Source organism: Arvicanthis niloticus, chromosome 22 (assembly GCF_011762505.2).
Source record: "Arvicanthis niloticus isolate mArvNil1 chromosome 22, mArvNil1.pat.X, whole genome shotgun sequence".
In the NCBI taxonomy this organism is placed as follows: domain Eukaryota; kingdom Metazoa; phylum Chordata; class Mammalia; order Rodentia; family Muridae; genus Arvicanthis; species Arvicanthis niloticus.
In genome coordinates, this window is record NC_133429.1 from 16570142 (window position 1) to 16589905 (window position 19764).

The following is a 19764-nucleotide window of genomic DNA, read 5'->3' on the forward strand; positions in this document are numbered from 1 at the left end:
AAGCTTTTAAATTCATCTTGTATAGCCTAATTTTCAGGAATCTGTACACAGTGGGGGAAAGAGTTCAAGGCCCACCTGCGTCATGCCTTAGCTGTGTGATCTTGGGAAATGCAATTATCAATCTCTTTATAAAAGGAGAATGATGATGATAACAGTTCCAACCATATCAAAATGAATGATTTTGATGATTAAATTAGGACTCATTTGTTAGGAAATACATGCTGGGCGTCTGCTTTGAGCCAGGAAGAAATCTAGGAGCCATGAATACAGCAGTAAACAATACGAACCAAAACCCCCACCCACCAGGGCTGACATTCACCTACACTGGGATGTCCTTAGCAAACACACACCAACTATCAGCATCGCTGGTTTATTGATTTGGTAAGAAAAGTAGTAGAGGCCAAATTGATTTTTTTTTAATACTAAATTGTTAAGCAGCTTTCTAATCTTTTAGCAATTATTGAATATTAAACTCCCAAGAGTTTGCTGGGCCATTAAAACAACTGCAACATTTGTTGACTACTTAATAAGATGCTGTTTGTGATCACTGCTACTGCTTTTTGTTTTAAATGAAAGGAAATAAGGAAGAAGAGAGCAGCAAGCCTAACTGGGCCTCAGTCTGTGGATCAAGGGTACACACACTTTGGGGCACCCTGTTGCTACGAGCTTCATAGACTGGTGCTTCACAACTATACTACCCTGAAAGAAGATTGTGATGTCACCTCCATGGAGGTTCTTCCAATTCCAAAGCCTGGCTTCTGAGATAAAGAGAAACAACATGAGTTTTGGCATAATGGTGACAAAGAAACCATGTAAAACATGGGACCTCCCAATGTGTCATAACCCACTTGCTACTGTGTAGTTGCTTAGGGGTTTTTTTTTTTCTGTCGCCATAACAACACACATGCAACTGAGAATAGAAGTGCACTTTAGTCCATTGTTCTAGAGCAGCGAGAATAGACGTGTACATTAGTTCATTGTTCTAGAGCAGCGGTTCTCAACCCGTGGGTCAAACAACCCTTTCACAGGGGTCACATATCAGATATCCTGCCTATCAGATGTTTATATTACCATTCATGACAGTAGCAATACATAATTACAGTTATGAAATAGCAGTGAAATAACACAACATGAGGAATTGTACTAAAGGGTCCCAGCATTAGGAAGGGTAAGAACCGCTGGTCTAGATGCTGACGCCATCACCTGGTAGGGCGTCCTACTGCATTATAACACAGTTGAGTATAACATGGCAAGACAGAGCAAGCCTGCACCAGCTCAGGCTTGTTTCTTACAAAGCCACCAATGCCAGCATTAGAACACTACCTTCTTGACCCATCTCTCAAAGGAGATTCTATTGGTGACTTTCCTCTTGCTGTGATGAAATGCCTCCATGGGGTTTATTTTGGCTTACGGTTGCACAGGGATACAGTCCATCATGAAGGGAAAGGCGGGACAACAGGCAGGGCAAGCACAGCAGCAGGAACAGAGGCTGATCCGGTTTCATTCGCATGTACAAAGCAAAGAGATCAAACAGGAAGTGGGGCAAGGATATATAAAAAAAAATCAAAGCCCACCTCTAGTGACACACTTCCTCCAGCAAGGCTCCACCTCCTAAAGATTTCTGAACCTCCCCAAAGGGCAGCTACAGACCACATGTTCAATCACATGAGCCTATAGGGGACATTCATCACTCTGGTCACTACAGAGACATTGTTAACATACGCCTCCAAGAGTTACATTTCTAAGACACAAACACCAGGGACAGGGCATTTAAGCAACTGTAACTGCACAATGGAGAATTTCAAGCTCCTGCACTTTGGTAGACAGAGAAGTCCAGAAATGTGACTCATTCTAATGTCTCAAATCCCAAGAGGCATTATTTGTGTCGTAATATCAAAAGACCTGAATGTTTTCCCTTTCAGACCACGAGCTAAAAAACAAAGAAACACGGGAACGAGCATTTGCTTAAACAACATAAAAGGGATGGGACTGTGAAAGAGAGTCCAGAAGGAGAACCACACTGTGGAAAGCTTTGATCCCACTTATTTCTTCTTAATATTCATGACAAAAATGGTCAGTTTATTCTCATGAAATTCATGCAGCTCACTCTATCCGCCACCCCAGGGAAAGCGCCTTTCAATTTTCTTGACACATAATTTTATTAGAAGTATCAGGAAATGTCAAGCATCATTTGAAAAAGGGACTGTCCAACACTCTCGGCAGTACCCCAACAGAAGCTCAGGGGGCAGGGGTCAAGTTCACGAAAGAGAAATTCACTCATCTTGACAGTAACCTTTCTCAAAATGAAGACTCTGCTCCAAAGAGGCAACAGCACCAACATTTCTGCAGGTTTTGTCCCAGGGGCCACTTTCATGTGTTTGAGACGGGAGTGTTCCGATATGCTGGCACAGAGATGACATATGTCTACCACACATCTGCCAAGTCTTCAGCTTAAAGCTCTACTATGACAGCCCTTTCCTGGACACCTTATAATTTTTCATTCTCATTACTTTCTCATTAAAAGAAAGGGGGACACTCATCACTCTCATCCTCTACACTAAAAGAGAAAAGAATACATAAGGTAATGACCAGAGAAAAGTGTGTGTGTACATGCGTGTGTGTGTACATGCGTGTGTGCGGGTGTGTGTGTGTGTGTGTGTTTTCTAGGGTTGCTGGTGCTCTCAGAGATATAGTTTGAGGAAAAGGCTACTACTGGAAATCATACATTAAAAGTTTTCTGCCCTTCAGTTTGCCTGGGGAAATAAGTTATGATTAGGAGCAATAGTCTAAGCATAAGCCTATAATTAATACATTTTCAATAGTTCTCAATAAAGTACAGCCTAAAAGTGGCATAAGTATATTATCACTATAAACTACAATAGCTCAAGTTTTATCTCAACACTGCTGTTCACCCCTACACATTATTAATATCTGTAAAATGATTGGGACCCACTAAAGAGTGCCATCGACATTTATTGAAATTGAGTTATTAAGTATTGAATTTATTTTAAGATAAAAATAAGTCATTACATATTAACAGAAATAGTACATTTTATACAAAAAAAAAATAGTTTCTAAAATGTGAGTGCAGAGACTTCATGGCTTCCTTTACTGTCTGTCCTAATAAAGGAAAACCCACTTCCATTTCTGCTTGCTCATCACTTTGCTGTCCTGTCTTATTTAATTAAAGGAATAAGATTAATCCTCATATAAAAAATTTCTTCTCTTATTTGTGTGTGTGTGTGTGAGTGCATGTTTTGGAGTATACATGTCTACATGCACACATGCATGTGGAGGCCAAAGGTCAATGTCACATCTCTTTCTCTATCACTTTTTTAACCTTACTGAGACAAGGGCTCTCACTGAATGTGGGCCTCATTGATTGGCCAGGCTGGCTGAGCAGCAAGCTCTAGAGAATCCTCCTGTCTCTGCTCCCTCTCACTCTACCATGGGTGGTATAGGTACATCTTGCAGGCTTTTTCACTTAGGTCCTGGAGCCCTCAGCTCAGGTCTTCATGTTGGTGCAACAAGCACTCAACCAGTTGAGCCATTGTCCCAGCCCCAAGTGGCCTCTTTAGAACTACAAACATTTTTCTTTGATAGTTTCTTAAATGTTTGTAGCCATATAGAACCTTGTACCACACACTGACACAGGCTTTCTATGTTAAAACCTATTGGTCTGCTCTGTTCACTAAGATTTTAAAACACAGAGCACTTGCCATCTGGAAAGTGAGTTATATAAATACATAAATTATTGAAATACTTAATTATATAATTAAACAATATTTTCATGAGTATTATCACGCATGTCACGAAATTCTCAGGTTCATGTGACAAAAATCCAGAGTCCCCAAAATTCAGATGTTCCTTTGAAACTTCAAATTTTGTCATAGGCTGCAGATATTAGCAAATCTGTTCCTAGAAGCAGCATGCTCGCTCTTTCAAGAAAACGTCTGCCACATATCCAAACTCGAGCAGACACAGTCTGTCAGTTGTTTTTCAAATAAAGATGGTCTTCTACAAAAAGAGCATCTTGTTCAACTCTCAGTTCCATCATCCATGTGTTCCTCCTCAAGATAGCCATCAGCACTGGGGCGCTACAGAATCATTCAGACAAATGGTCCACTGATGAGCCCACTAGCTTGGGAAAGTCTGCACTGGAGGGTAGTGATGCCAAATGCCACACCTTCTCCTACTTCATCAAGGGCTTTAGTAAAAGCAGCTGGCTTTAATATCTCTGTCTCTGTCTCTCTGTCTGTCTCTGTCTCTGATTCTCTGTGTCTCTCTGTTCCTCTGTGTCTCTGTCTCTCTCTCTCTCTCTCTCTCTCTCTCTCTCTCTCTCTCTCTCTCTCTCTCTCTCTCTCTCTCTGTGTGTGTCTGTGTGTGTGTGTGTGTGTGTGTGTGTGTGTGTGTGTGTGTGTATCCTCTACCATGTGGGTCCTAAGGATAGAACCTTAGGACCAGGTTCTATCCTTAGATTGGTCCACCAGGCTTGACCAATAGTGCAATAGTGCTCTTACTCTTTTTCCAGACCCAGCTGGTTTTGGTGTTTGTTTTTAATTGCACATGCACAATATAAAAGACTATAATGTCATAGTTTGTTCCCACTTCTTCAATTCATGCTGAGGGGTCAAGGGTTTTACAGTTGCTATGCCAGCATCAAGAAAAAATAGATCTCTTTTGTCTTGCTTTATTTTATTACATGTAATACACACATGTGTGTATGTGTGTGCATGTGTGCATGTTTAGTAGTGGCTGAAGATGTCTTAAGAGACCAGAAGAGGGCGCTAGATTCCCCTCCTAACCCCCCACACACACACACAGAGCTGGGTTATGGGTAGTTGTGAGTCATCCCATTGGATGTTCTGAAAGAGTTTTTAACTCCTGAGCCATCACTCCAGCCCCCTTTTACATATTTTTAGTTACTGCTTAAGGAAAAAAAAACCCTCAAAGGGCTTTATGTATAAAAAGTAAATAAAGCTGTAAGGGTTTTATATATAATAAATAAACAAACAAACAAACTATAAAAAATTGCATTTCTATCTTATAAAAAATAAATTAGGCCAGGCAGTGGTGGCACACGCCTTTAATCCCAGCACTTGGGAGGCAGAGGCAGGTGGATTTCTGAGTTTGAGGCCAGCCTGGTCTACAGAGTGAGTTCCAGGACAGCCAGGGCTACACAGAGAAACCCTGTCTCAAAAAAACAAAAGAAAAAACAAAACAAACAAACAAACAAAAAAAGAAAAAAAATAAATTAATCAAAAGTTAAACACTGTTAATTTGATAATTTTATATATGATTTTAAAGTCCTGCCTAGTGTGCTTAATAAAGGAATCTCTATAGAAAACCGATGTGTTCTATGTAAGATGAAATTTAAAACCCCATGAATAATTTAAATCAAGCACTCCAATGTGGAGCCAGGACTTTTTGAAACTTCCATGAAATGCTAATCATCAACAAATGAGAATGAGTGCCTTCCCACCACCCCCAAACGAGTAGGGAGCCAGAAGAGTGAGCCGTGAGGAGCCAAGGGATGAAGGGGTAAGGATTGAGGGCATGAAGGGAGTGAGGGTTGAGGGGGAGGGGGTAGAATGATAAGGGAATGGAGAGGGAAGAGTGAGTGAAAGAATATGGGAGGGGATGCAGGGGGGGAAGGGGATGGGGAGGGAAGAGGGAGTGAGGGGAAGGGAAAAGGGAGGGAGAGGAAAGAGATAAGGGGAGAGGAGATGGGGAAAGGAATTGAGGAGGGAATGGGGGAGTGTTCCTCCTCTTCCAGGGGACTCACCTGTAAGCTGGCCGGTATCTCTGCAGGGCAATTGCTGCCAGGTGCAGCCTGCCCTCCACCATGATCTCCAGCTCCGCAACAGAGGACAGATAGAGGGGCTTGTGGCACTGGTGCTCTATCTCGGACAACAGGGAGTTGACCTTGTCCTCAGCCTCCATAAGTAAAATGGACTAAAAAAAGAATACCACACAGTTGACACAAACTCTGAGATAAAGTCTCACTCTTGACAAATATTATTTTGTTGTGTATGTGTTCAGAGCAGTAACAGCAGTTGGGAGACACAGGAGTCAGTGCCTAAACAATGGAGAAGAGGCAGAGAAAGGAGACTGTGGCATCAGGTGTAGACTTGACAACAGTGCTGTTGGAGCTCTCTGTTCACGATGGTTCTGTACAGTTCTGTGGAGTCGCCATCGACATGGACTAGTCAACACTCAAGCATTGCCTCTTGGGGGCAGTAGGGACAGACATGCCTGGGAGCCTCTTGTCACATGCTTATCATGGGATCAGTACTTTACCTTGTTTTAACATGTGTTTATACTCGAAGGCATACTATCCCACACAGGGTGCTTCATTAACTCTGAACTCACAGACAAAAGAATTATAGTTCATGACTGAATGAAATTCATGTGGTGTGACTATTTTCTCTGTAAGGCGCATCACAAGTACTAGACATCATTTTCATATTCTGCATGAGGGACATTTTTAAAGAGCAAGAATCATCCACAACAGAAACACATGGGGGGTGGGGGAGTGTATAGCACAGGTTGGAGATTACTAACGCAAAAAACCTGAAGCCAAAAACATTTAAGCACTGACAAAGAGTTCCAAAGGCTTCAGTAAAAGCCTTTAAATGTTTGAATTGAGGATGTTCAAGCAGAAAAGTCTATGCAAATATTATAAAATCCCCTTAAGAATCTGAAGATTCTGGTAAGGGCTACTCAACTTGTCCTGACATACCAGAGACGTATAGAAGTGCCAAAAATCAAATGCTATCACAGAACTGCATTCAGCATGGTTGGCCCGGTGCGTGCTGGGTGTAGTTATTTAGATTCAAATTGCCTGTGATTAAATTTTCTTGACGCACTGAGCATGTCCACAAATAAAAGCGTGGGTGTCAAGAGTGTGCTTTTTGAACTTACAAGTAAATGTTAACCAATGGGCAAATTAGCAGGCAGAATCCATAATGAAGACAGACTGTATTCCAAGTTAAATTCTGATTACCAAATTGGGAATCTGGAGTTGATTAAGTTTTATGATAGATAATTGAGACTAAACAGAACTAATATGGCAGAAGACAGTCTTTCAAACAATAGGTCTCACCACGCACTTCCCACACAGGGCTGGATCTAAAAGCCTCCTCCACGAGGACTGGTTTTCACATTACTGTAAGAAGGTACCATATGCAAACTTCCAAAGGAGGGATGGAACCAGTAGCATGGCTCAGCTGCCTATGAACCACAACAACAACCAGCATGATAGGCTCACCCTAGGGGTACAGCAGTGGTGCACAGACCTTGGTGGTAACCAACAGCTCTTTAATTGAGCTTAGGACAGGCTCAGCAAGAGGGAAAGCATATGTGGTACTGAAAACCTAACAAAAGACCCACGTCTAGTGAATTCGTGGATCTTGGAGAAGAACCTACAACTGCCACACTGCTAATTCAGATTACCAATCCTTAATACATTCTAGATATCTGCCTGTATGCCTAAAGAAAAGTATGGCTCTCATTCCTTATCAAGGAGATGTGCCTCTGTGATAAGCAGAGGCCCGTGCAGAAAACCACAACCCAGTCAAACTGCAGAGCTATGGAGCCGAGTCCCAAATGAAATGCCTACAACACAACTCCTGTACTTGGGATCCAGGGTTCTTGAAAAGGGACAAAAAGATTGTAAGAACCAGAAGAGCAGACAAGGTACTCTTAGACTGTATCTTCTAAAACTATCAGAGATGCCACATGCATGAAATCTCCTCCTCATGGCAGCCTAAATAAGATCCGAAGAAGGACCACATCATTAGGCATATTACTGAGAGGCTCACAAGGCTTCATCTCTACACAAAGAACTACAGGCGGCCAGGGAACCCTGAGAGTGGGAGACATAGTCTTCCCCCAAGAAGAGCGTATCCAGTACCAAAGATTAGCTCTGAAAACTTGACATACAAGTTACATTATACAGACCAATCAGGTTGTATTTAGGTACTTAGGATTATAGATTTATACACAGATATATGTAACAATTTTGAAAATAAAACAGGCTGTGAACTTGAAAGAGACGAAGGAGAACATTGTGTGTAAGAGGGTTCAGAAGGAAAAGGGGAAAAGGGGAAGCAGTATAATTATAGTCTCAGAAAATAAAAAAGAAAGAAATAGATCACTAAAATTTTGTGTGTATACAGCAAGGACTATCATAACGTAATTTATTATAATAGTTAAAAGCATGGACCCTTTAAATAAAAAAAATAGATTTAATTCCCAGATCTATATTTTGTTATCTGAATGACATCAGTAAATTTCATATATTGTCTAAATGTTGGATCTTTTATGAAACACAGTGTAGTATAAAATGATTAATACCTACATCATAGTAGTGTGAGAATTAAACCAGCATGCAAAGAGACTGTTGTGTGGTGAGCATTTTGATAAACTATTTACCATGTTTAAAAAAAAAAAAAAGAAGAAGAAAGAAAAGAAAGAAACCTTCAGACTTACCTTGATGGTGTTAAGCGTGTATTCATCTCTAAATCGCAAAAACTGACCGTGAGAGTTTTCATTATCTTTTAGATAAAAAAAAAATGTAAAGATGAGAAAATTTTTAGAAATACCAAGGATCAATGGTGAGTTTAGAGAGTGCTTGCAGTTATTAAAATCCATCCCTCATTAGACACATAAATTTAAATACAGTCAGCAATGAACATTATAAGTGCATGTATATCAAACACCCCCTAAGCACACCTTAGAAAGCTAATGCTGACTGTTGCGACCAATCTGAAAAATGAAAATACTTAGATTATTGATTTCCAATATAAAATCGTGGTTCTTCCCCTGATCTTTCATAAACCAAACAAATTAATTCTACTGCCATGTAGAGGCCCTTGCTGTAATAGGAAGGAGGGAGACCATCTGGAAGAGCAAGTCTAGTCAAAGCAATGTCGCTGAATATCTCTCTCAAATTCTTGATCTATAGTCTCCAGTCTGCCCTTCTTCTGAAGCAGGATTTAGATAAAAGACTTTGTCTGTGTCAGTCAACCAGCTGGGCAAACACAAATCACCTGACTGTACATCGCTACAGAAACATTATCTACCTATAAATTGGGCAAACGGAAAGAATTTTAGAAGCATATGGGATTTGGCACTATCTTCCTCTTTTCTTCCAATCCCAACCTCCTAACTATTATCCTAAAACATGAAACTCTGAACCTAGGGGTCAGCTGAGCCAAAGGGTTAGATTTAGGCTTTTTCTTCCTCAAGGGTGAAAAAGAGATCAAAGAGATACACGTCTGGCATGAGAATGCAAGCGGCTCTCAGAAGCTACTCCACTGGGAAATTGTTACTTAAATGTCTTATGGTCTCTGAGAAAGCTTCCTAAGGCATGTAGCAAATGGTTAAATCAACTTAACAATTTCAACAAATTCAGGTCCCAGGGAGATACCTTGTCTCAAAACAGAAGATGGATAGTTCCCAAGGAACAACTCAATGGCTGAGACCTGATCTCCATACTCAAACACACATGTGTACACACCTACATGCATGCATGCATGCACGCACACTCAATACAAAGCTAAAGTTATCACACTCCTTGATTTTAAAATATATTAAACATCTATAACATACAAAAGAGCATGATATTATCACCTACACCCCCACCCATTTGTATACCCATAAACATGTTAACATTCATATGCATAACATGAATAACATGTATCCTACACACACACACACACACACACACTCTATCAATTTAAAAATCAGATTCAAATAAAACCTGAAGTTAAACATCATATGGAATTGTAAATAAAATGTATTTTTAAGGTAAAATCTAGTATATTTAAAAAACACAAATACTTGATAGTTCACAAGACCCAGTCCTCGGTGTCCACTATATAATATACACTCTCATATGGATCTGTGTCACTGTACTATGGTACTTTGGAGACAATGTATGAATCTCAACAGGGGACTGCTTCTCTCTACCATAGGATACTCATAGCACAGAACAGTAAACACATACAGTGAATCAAAGCAAAGCAGTTTTCCTGGAATAGCTTCAGTGGAACCTTTTAAGAGATTTATTTATTTTCACTATACTTATGTGTCTATACATGCACTTGTGTGTTCAAGTACCTGCAGAATCCAGAGGGCATCAGAACCCCTGAGCTTGAATTATAAGTGATTGAGAGCTGCCCAGCGTGGGTGCTGGGAACTAAACCTGGGTCATCTACAAGATCACCAAGTGCTGCTAACTGCTAGACCATCCCTCTAACCCTGGATTTTGTTTTCATATAAAAGATTCAAGATGCAAAAAGTGAGTATTCTATAAAACAATGACAAACTCTACTTTGCATATTCATCATATTTCTATGAATATGCATGATGGATAGATGAATATGCACATACTTGTGCCAGGACATAAGCATTTATGTGCCTGCCATAGGACCACAGAGGAAGAATATACACTCATGTATGTTGATTTGGATTCTTGGAAGTGGACTGGTCAGTGGTTGAGGAAACCAGGATAAAGCAGAAATAAAAATAAAAGCTCACCTTTTAGGCTTTGGGAGGTGGGTTTGCTCTTGTCAACAACCGTGTGGTACATTATTTTCAGTGAGTTATCGGGGATACAGTTTACCGTCCCAGCCAAGCTTATGAAGAAGTGTGACTTGACAAAATTAAATTTATTTAAGAGGTGCTGGAAGCCAAGATTAACCAGAATAGGGGGCAAGCCTTTGTTTATTAGCTCTTCAAGGGCCTACAAGACAGGAAAGGGGATCAATTCGTTAAACATCTGCTCACACGAGAGTTTCACTCTTGTTTCGTATTCCTGATTTGGTGTCAGACCAAGTATTAGACACGATAGTTCTATAAGAGTGAGGACCATCCCAGCTCCTCAATACTGCATCCTGTCCAAAGCAGAAACTTCTACTTTCTTTGGAAGGTTAGTTATGTCAAATGATAGTTTGCTGGGGCACACAGGCGAAAGGATGTCTTGCTAAAGCAAACACGTGAAAGAATAGTTTCCAGAAGCAGACACAGGTGAAAGAATGTTTTGATATAGCAAACAAGTGTAAGGACCTGGGATGAAAGAGTATAAATATGACCCCACAGACAGTTGGGGACCAGCACTGAGCCTTGGTTTGGTTTGCTCTGCCTCGCTATTCTTCACCACCAACACCCATGTATTGGTTTGCCTTACATAGTGTTGTTGAGCTCAACTTGTGATAACGCTACCATTGAGAGAAACTTACCTAAGAACTGCTTGTGAAGTTCCTGCAGCAGTTTGCTGGTTTTGTGGCTTCACCTCAGGCCAGTTGGCGAGCCTAATGGTTCCTTCAGGATTGAACTAAAGCTGCTGGTTCATGCCTGGTATCTGCCTGTTGAAAGGACTGGTCTGTAGCTGCCAGTTTGTGTGTGCTGCCTGCCTGCCTAGAGGACTGGTGTTTGCTATGGGACTGAACTGGCGCAAGAGATCGAACTCACCCCCAAAGAACTATTGCTGAACAGATCCACTTTTCCCATATACTAATAACTTTTCTCTTCTACTACCTCTGCTGGGTGGTGGGCTAGAGGAGAGGTTGAACCCTTATTAAGAGTGGGTTGCAAACACTTATGCCTACACCTGCCCTGCCACATAAGGAGACACCAAACATGGGGTCAGAGTGAGGGAACAGACTCCTTATCAGCTGGAGGAGACTGCTGAATCACATCCATGGGTTGCTTTGAGTTAACACGCATGCAAACTGAACAGGAGGAGGAAAACAGTCTCCCCAGCCAGCTTAGCATCATCCATGGTCAATCACCTTTTCCCAGCCTCTCTCCCTTGCATACACTCTTCCCTGCAACTGTGACTCCAAAGTTCATTTGATGGCCTGCAATAAAAGACAGCAGATCAAAAGTGCATAGGGGTGCAAGTAGCCCCGCATTAAGGTGTCATAGATATAGGATCACACTGTGAACCCCAAGACTGTGTGACTTGCTAGCAAAATCTGTTTCTAGTTGTGGCGTGATCCAGCCCTAGCACATACCTTCAAGCCAAGAGCTTTCTATTTATTGTAAAGCAGGATTAAATAAAGTCAACTGTATGTCAAGAGGTGGAACAAGCAGCGAGTTGGCAGGGAATGAACATAGGGGCAAAAAAAAAAAAACAGAGTAAGAGGAAGTTAGGAGGACAGATAGAGAGACGCACAGGAAATAGAAGGGAGGGACATTGAGTTTGAGTGATTTTCTCGAGATGGTGTGGAGAACTTCCTTTTGGAATGTCAGTGGAAGAAGAAGCTCAGCTGGGTGCTTTCTCCACCTCTCTGAGCTGGTGCTCTTTCAACCCAGCATCTGGCTCTGGAGTCTTCATTGGCAAAATCAAATGTTTGAGATTTAAAACAGCATTAAGGACTCCACCAAAGCCTTGGCAGCAATGGTCCTCCAGGTTGCCTGTCCATTCATGATCCACCTGGTCGTTTCACACCCTTTTCAATTGTAAACCCTAATCACCCCTCCCCTCTTCCCAGCTACTAAGAGATGAAAAGTCTCTCAGTACTGTTGATTGACTGATGCTTGATTGACAGACATCAAAATAATACCTGGCACACAGTAGACACAATAGATTAAAGATATCTCTTTAGAACTTGGGGCCAGTGAGATGGTTCTGTGAGTAAACATGCTAGCCAGCAACCCTGAGGACCCTCAGAACCTATACAGTAAAAGGAAACCAACTCCCAAAACTTGTCTTCTGACCTCCAAAGGAATGCTGTGAAATGTACCCCACCCACCCAAATAAATAACAAATTGGAAAACATAAAAAAAAAATACTTAAGTGGATCAGATCACACTTTTGTTCTAGGCTTTCCAATGGCTCCCCATCGTGCTGAGATAAGTGCTTGTGTTACAATGTCCCTACAAGATACTTCTCAGTTTGACCTCTGGCTGTATGTACTGCTACTTCCCCACCATCCATACAGCTCTCAGCAAACCAGTCAGGGTAGCCATCACCAACCCAAGCAAGTCTGGTGTGAGACCTCTGTTTCTAGATTATTCTTTTTTTTTTTTTCTTTTTTCTTTTTTTTTTTTTTTTTGAAGATGCTTGAGCCCCATCTATCTATATTTGAGTGAAGATGAGGATTCTCGACCCATCTGAAATTCCAGCCCTCACTTACTACAATATTCCCATTCTACTTTCCATGCCTATTGCTAAGACTTTTACCTGACAATGTGAGCCACTTCTCTGAGGTTTCTTATCATTACTCCTGCCCAGTAAAGTGTGAGTTCCTTGAGGACTTGGTGTTGACCCACAAGGCTGGCTGACTATGGTTGCTGGCCACAGAACAGTGCCTTGGATGCAGCAGACTCTTCATAACTTTTGAACTAATATAGGAAGAAGATGCTGGGTACTGGGGCCATCTATTCTAGAACAGAGAGAAACCTCTTGCCTTACATAAACAAACAAACAAAAATTCATCTTTTGGGGGAAGTTTGAAGCAACAGAGGCAGGGTTGAGCAGGATAGCCTATTTGATCCCTGTTTCTCTACTCTTAATCTATTCTATGGGTAGAAAGCAGTGCGTATGGACAAGCAGATGTGGAACACCCAATGGGCCAGAGATACAGACCGACAGTGGCAACAGGAAAATTATTAGTCCTCCCTATCCAGAGAAGTTACAGACCGGCTGGTGGTGAGGCGAGAGAGGACATTTTTCCTCTCTTCCCTCTTCAGCAAACTGATTTAATGAGCCTTGACAATTACACACAAACACTTGAGGATCAAAGGAAGATTAATTAGTAATGCTATTTAACGCTCCTTTCTCTCCCTCTATGCAGCAAATACAAAGTGTAATCTGAAGAGTCTTGAGCAGGCCAACACTACTGTTTTAATTAATTAGCTAATAGAAATCGGGTTCCCATTATACTGTCAGTCTCTTTTCAAGTAAAGAGAAATGATCAGACAGACGTTCTTTTCAGACCCAACACTGCTCCATAAGTAACGTATTTTCATGATGGCCTGGCATTTGTGACTGGTAAGAGGGACATAGTTCTAAATTCCCCAGTGTTATGGAACACCTAAACAAGGATATGAATTTTTATCTTTCTAACATGAGTCCTCTTATTTCAAGCTTGCTTATGAGTTAAGATAAAATTTTAGGAGAAAATACTGAATGATACAAAACATAATTAAAAGTGGACTTTATGGAATAAAATGCAAAATAATAGAAAAGTAGTAAGATTACTTTTAATTTAAAAAGAGGATCTGTGTTTTATCAAAGTTAAAGAAAACAAAAATACAACAGTTACAGGAAAATGGTTTTCAAGTTATTTTGTGTGTATATGTATATATGTATATATGCACACATACATAGGTATTTAAATATCTATATATTAGCTACTTTTTATGCTATGACAAAATGCCTGAAAAAGCAACTTCAGAAAGAAAGAATTTGCTTTACCCCACAACAGGGAAGCCACACAGCCGGACATGAGGTGTCCAGTCTCATTGCATCCAGTCAGGAAGCAGAGAGTTGAATGCTGTTGTTCAGTTTGCTTTCCCATTGTTTATACAAAGCCAGTACTACGTGGCCAATGCTGTCAAGTTCTAATGCCTATTCAGCATGTTGGCTGCTCACTTGGCCCTAGCTGCAGAGGATAAGTGCCTTACAGGCTCATTCTGAGGACACACTCTCCTGGGTGGTTGGTGTGGAGCTGGGAGCCCCCTTGGTAGCACTCTTTCTTGAGCTCTCTCCCTCTGAGTGGACTTTTGATTGGTAGGGTCTTGCCCTTGGGCATCCCTTCAGTGTCCTAAACTCTTAAACAGTGAAACTGCTTTCTCTACAGAGATGATGTGAGCAATTTTAGATGCTCCTGTTCCTTTCTGTGACAAACTTTACGTTCTTCAAATTTTTCTGCTGCATTTGCTGCCCTGTCTCTCTGCAAATCTAAGTAAAAACGGTCAGTGTTGCCCATGGCATAGCACAAAGACACCCCATTTTGAAATTTCCTCTGTCAAATAAAACCCTTCATTGCTTTTAAATATGGTCTCAGTCAAGTTGTTAGGGTATGGGAAGAGCACAACTAGATTCTTTGCCAGAATGTAACATGAATGGCTTCTAATCTAATTTCCCATAGAGCCCACATTCCTCTCTGAGATTTCATGAGCCGGACTTCCATTTTCCACAATTTTTTGACATCTGTGTTTTCCAAACTCCTACTAGAATGGACCACTAAGCTCTATACACGACATTCTGGGGCTTTTCTGGGCTGAAACTTCAAATTCTTCTACATTCACCCCACAGAACAGTTTCCAATTGCTCCAGAGCCACATGATTGAACTTATATCTACAGTGACCCCACACAATTTTTATATTTGCTACTTTTCTCATTGGCTGTGACAAAATTCCTGGCAAAACCAAATTGAGAAAGGAAGAGTTTGTTTGGGCCATAGTTTGAGAGCTACATGGTCTGTTTGTGACCACGGATGTTGGTGAAGGCCATCATATCTAAGGAGAAATGGCAACCGAGGATGGCTAGTCACACTACATCCACAGATGTAGAAGCAGAGTGATGAACGCAGCCGGTGATCAGTGTTTATACAAACATTTGCTCTCTTTCATTCTGCCCAAGACCCCAGGCCATGGGCTGTTGTTGCTGTTCACATTCAGGGTAGAGTCTTCCCTCTATAGTTCAGCCTTTTTGAAAATACCCTCTTACACATACCTCAAGGTCTGTTTCTATGGATTCTAAGTTCAGTTATGTTGACAAGGATCATGAATTACCACAGCTTAGTTAAAGACAGAATGCTGTTTGCTACCATCCAAAAATAAATAAGTAAGTAAGTAAAACCCAAGTGCATCTCTCTGACCACATTAACTGCTCCTGGATTACTGGGCTCATGTATTCTCTGCCCACAGCACCTCCCTTAATCCTTGTGGCAGTGATTGTTGGTGAAGGCCTTTTTTGTAAGCACTTTAAGGGGCTAATAATAACATCATCATGTTTTTACCATGTTAGCACTTAAAAGTGCTAATAATATCATTAGGGTTTTTTAAGCTGTTATTTTTTTTAAATATTTAAATGTCACTGGGAAATCAAATGCTTAAGTACCAATCATCTGATTCTTGACCAGCATTAATGGGCAGTTTCATTCTCATTTTTCAAAAAACTTTGGGGGAAATTAGAGGAGATTCATATAAAAATGTTATATAAACACAAGCCCTGTAGTTGGTGGGCAGTCTGGGAACTGAATTAATGGGATACAAGTAACAGCCATATTGGACAAGTGGGCTGCTCCAAAAGAAAAGAAGTCCTTCAGTTACAATCGAAATCAGTTGCTACCTTTTCAGTAACCAAGACTTTTAGATAGGAAAGCCAGAGATAATAGCATGGCTAGACAAGCTGAGTGAACACGTGTCTGGTTCTAGATGCCAGAGCAGTCACTGCTAGTTTACTGGTTTAGATATTGAGTTAGTTTGATACAATTTTAACTTTAGCCCCAGAATTTTGTGATCAAACCCTAATATCAGATATTGAAAAAAGAAAAGAAGAAAGAAGAGAAGAGAAGAGGAGGGGAGGGGAGGGGAGGGGAGGGGAGGGGAGGGGAGGGGAGGGGAGGAGAGGAGAGGAGAGGAGAGGAGAGGAGAGGAGAGGAGAGGAGAGGAGAGGAGAGGAGAGGAGAGGAGAGGAGAGGAGAGGAGAGGAGAGGAGAGGAGAGGAGAGGAGAGGAGAGGAGAGGAGAGGAGAGGAGAGGAAAAAAAGAAAAGAGGAGAATTGGGAATCCGGGATTATTCTTGGTAACACAGTGAGTTTAGGGGTAGCCTGGGCTACATGAGACCTTGTCAACAATAGGAAGCAGGGAGGAGAGAAAAGAACAAGTACATACAGAACAGGCTTTCAAAACCAAATATTGTGCCTCTCAGACAGGCTGAGAAGACTCAGAATATCTCCACATTAAACATGGTTATTACCTGCATGTTGTCTTTATTAGTGAGAGGTTTTCCAGAATCGAATGATTGAGTTATCTGTCAAAAATACAAAATATTAATAGTAGAGCCCATATTTATTTGAGCATTCTTTTAAATGGAAGTATTAATGCATCCTAAAACCATTTAAGAATCATTTTGTTGTCAAAGTAGTATGCAATCTAGTCAGAAATATTAATATTAAAAAACACTAAAAATTGTGTATGTCAACTTCTTTTATGTAGTAAATGTTAGCATTCTGATGTCTTTCCTGCCCTTTTCTTGATGGTTATTTTTTAAAATTATATATTTATTTATATTCCATTTTGACTAACAATTACCTAATTTTATTCCTACAAAATTAAGTTACTTACAAACCTCAGTCTAGAAGATACCAGTGAAGGTAGTATAAGAACTAAGTTTCTTTGCCATTTTGTGTTACCTACTGAGGCCATTCCCCATAGTTACATCATCAACCATCCTGAGATGAAATAATATTGATGAATGTGTTGCCTATATTTTGAACACTGCCTTTGGATTGAACCTTAGAAGAAAATTCTGGGTCATAAGACAAGAATGTCTTCAGGAAATTGAAAGGCTCGACTTCTGCTCCCCACGCCATGTGACTGTACCGCCCACCCACGGCGTCATGCAACATTCTCACTTTAAAAACTCAGTTTGAGGTGAAGTTGAATTGCTATTTAGAATGACTGTGGTTCGCTTCCCTTTTGCATGCCAATTGTGGATTCGCACTTGGCTCCAATTGCACCGGCTAAAAGGGAACATTCCTTATCTTGGGAAATTATGGTAGAACAGAATGCGCGTCTTTTCAGCCTGACAATCCTTTTGAAAATATACCCGAGCCAAAACTGATGCTGTTTTCCTATCTCCTCGATCACCAGGAAGTATACAACAGCTTCCAGGGACAGACAAGCCATTTATATACCAATAGTGTCCTCGCTCAAGACCCTGTATGTCTTTGTCTGAATGTTCATGAGAACATTCAGCAACTCAGGCCACCAATGTCCTGGCCAGTCCCTCTGCAGGCGCTGGGGACCTAGGGGAGTGCTATCCTCACTAATGATCACTAATGCTCTTGGGCTGTTTTCTTCCTGCTGCTGTGGAGCCTTCCATCTTACTGGGCATCCGTTCTACAACCTCTTCCCCAATACACTGCTCACTCTCAAATCCTTATCTCTAGATGCCCACACCAAAATATCAAGTACAACCTTCACTGCAAGTCAGCACTGGTGCAGTGGAATTCCCCCTTTGAAGGAGTTCTTGATTATCTGTGAGACGCTGAAAAACTAGCCACTCGATAAAGGAACTCTCTCCTGGTATAAATGAAGTGAATTCATAACAGGACTTTCCATTTAGGGATAAGACAGGAATCTTGATACAAATACAATAGTGAAAGATACAATTTTCAAATGCGCTATGAAGAGCCGGACAGTATCTGTAAGTTTTCTTCAGTTCCTTCCTTTGCAAGTGAAACCAAATTCATTAAACTCTTCTTTAAATAACTGGCCTGAAGCCTAATAACATTGGCACCTATTTTAATTATAAACCCTGAAAGCATTTCCTCTTTTAATTACACTTTTAAATTCCCAGTCGAAGGTAGAAAGCTGCAAATTAAGTCGGAGAATACAGAATTTGAAGTCAGAATCCGCCGGGAGATGATTCACCTACACATTTATCTTATGAAAGTTACTGGATAAAAATGAGGTTTGGGATTTTCATGTAAAAAAAAAAAAAGGTTTTTGGTTTGTTGTTGTTGTTGTTTGTTTTCTTGAAGATAATGGCCATCAAAAACTCTTGTTTTTCAATCCATTCATGAGGTCTCTCTCTCTATCTCATCTTCCTGGACTATATTGTGAGATGACCCTAAATTCATCTTTTTGACTTCTGGGGGTTTTTTGTCTGCTTTGGTTCCCAGATTATTTCAAGTCAATGGCAACTAATCCTATGTCTTAGGTGCAGTTTCAGTTGCTATTACTGTGCTGAAACACCATGACCACAAGCAATTTGGAGAGGAAAAGATTTATTTGACTTACCATTCCACCTCAGTATTCAACATCAAAGGAAGTCAGGACAGGAACTCAAACAGGGCAGAAACCTGGGGGCAGGAGCTGGTGCAGAGGCCATGGAGGGATGCTGCTTACTGGCTTGCTCCTTGTGGCTTGACCAGCCTGCTTTCTTATAGAACCCGGGACCACCAACCCAACTGGTCTGGGCCCTCCTACATCAATCACCAAGAAAATGTTCTACAGGTTTGCCTGCAGCCCACTCTTATGGATGTATTTTCTCAGTTGGGGCTTCCTTTTTTTCGGACAATTCTAGCTTGTTATCAAGTTGACATAAAACTAGTCAGCACACCCTATTACTTTAAATTTCAATTAAGAATCCCAATTCCATGTATGCAACCCCAACTGGCCCTCTGAATTCCAGACATTACTACTCTACACTATGGACACTACCCCACCACCTAGCTTTTCTATGGATCTCATAGCTTGTTTAACTCCTCCTTCACAGTATATGAAAACTGCTCAGACTGAACAGTCTTTAGTCATCCTTGACCTTGGCTCTTACATTCTGTCTCCAAACACTATTGTCTAATGCTGCCTGCTCTTCCTTCACAATCTACCTAGACACAGACCACTGCTCACATTCCTCTACCACTATCACCCCAGTCATCACTGTGTCTCAGCCCAGCTTCTAAGACCTCCCCTCCTCAACTTCTTACCTCCTCCCCTTCTCCCCTCCTTCTTTCCTCCTCCTCTTCTCCTTCCTACAGCCTCACTGGTCTTCTCCAATAATAGCTCAGAAAA

General features: G+C 41.0%; 1 protein-coding gene across 5 annotated transcripts in view; it reads right to left on the bottom strand.

Annotated features, from left to right (window-relative positions):
- Positions 1 to 19764, bottom strand: part of Cfap54 (cilia and flagella associated protein 54) — a 279965-nt gene that overhangs the window by 96371 nt on the left and 163830 nt on the right. For 4 of the 5 annotated variants that reach the window (XR_013106305.1, XM_076919997.1, XM_076919995.1 and 1 more), the window contains 4 exons: positions 16943 to 16996; positions 10546 to 10750; positions 8494 to 8558; positions 5786 to 5955 (listed from right to left, as the gene is read on the bottom strand). Coding sequence is in view for 4 of the 5 variants with exons in the window: in XM_076919997.1 (XP_076776112.1) it covers positions 5786 to 5955; positions 8494 to 8558; positions 10546 to 10750; positions 16943 to 16996 (494 nt within the window). In the remaining variant the exon portion in view is untranslated. The remainder of the gene's footprint in view (positions 1 to 5785; positions 5956 to 8493; positions 8559 to 10545; positions 10751 to 16942; positions 16997 to 19764) is intronic. The other variant, XM_076919996.1, reaches the window with a different exon arrangement.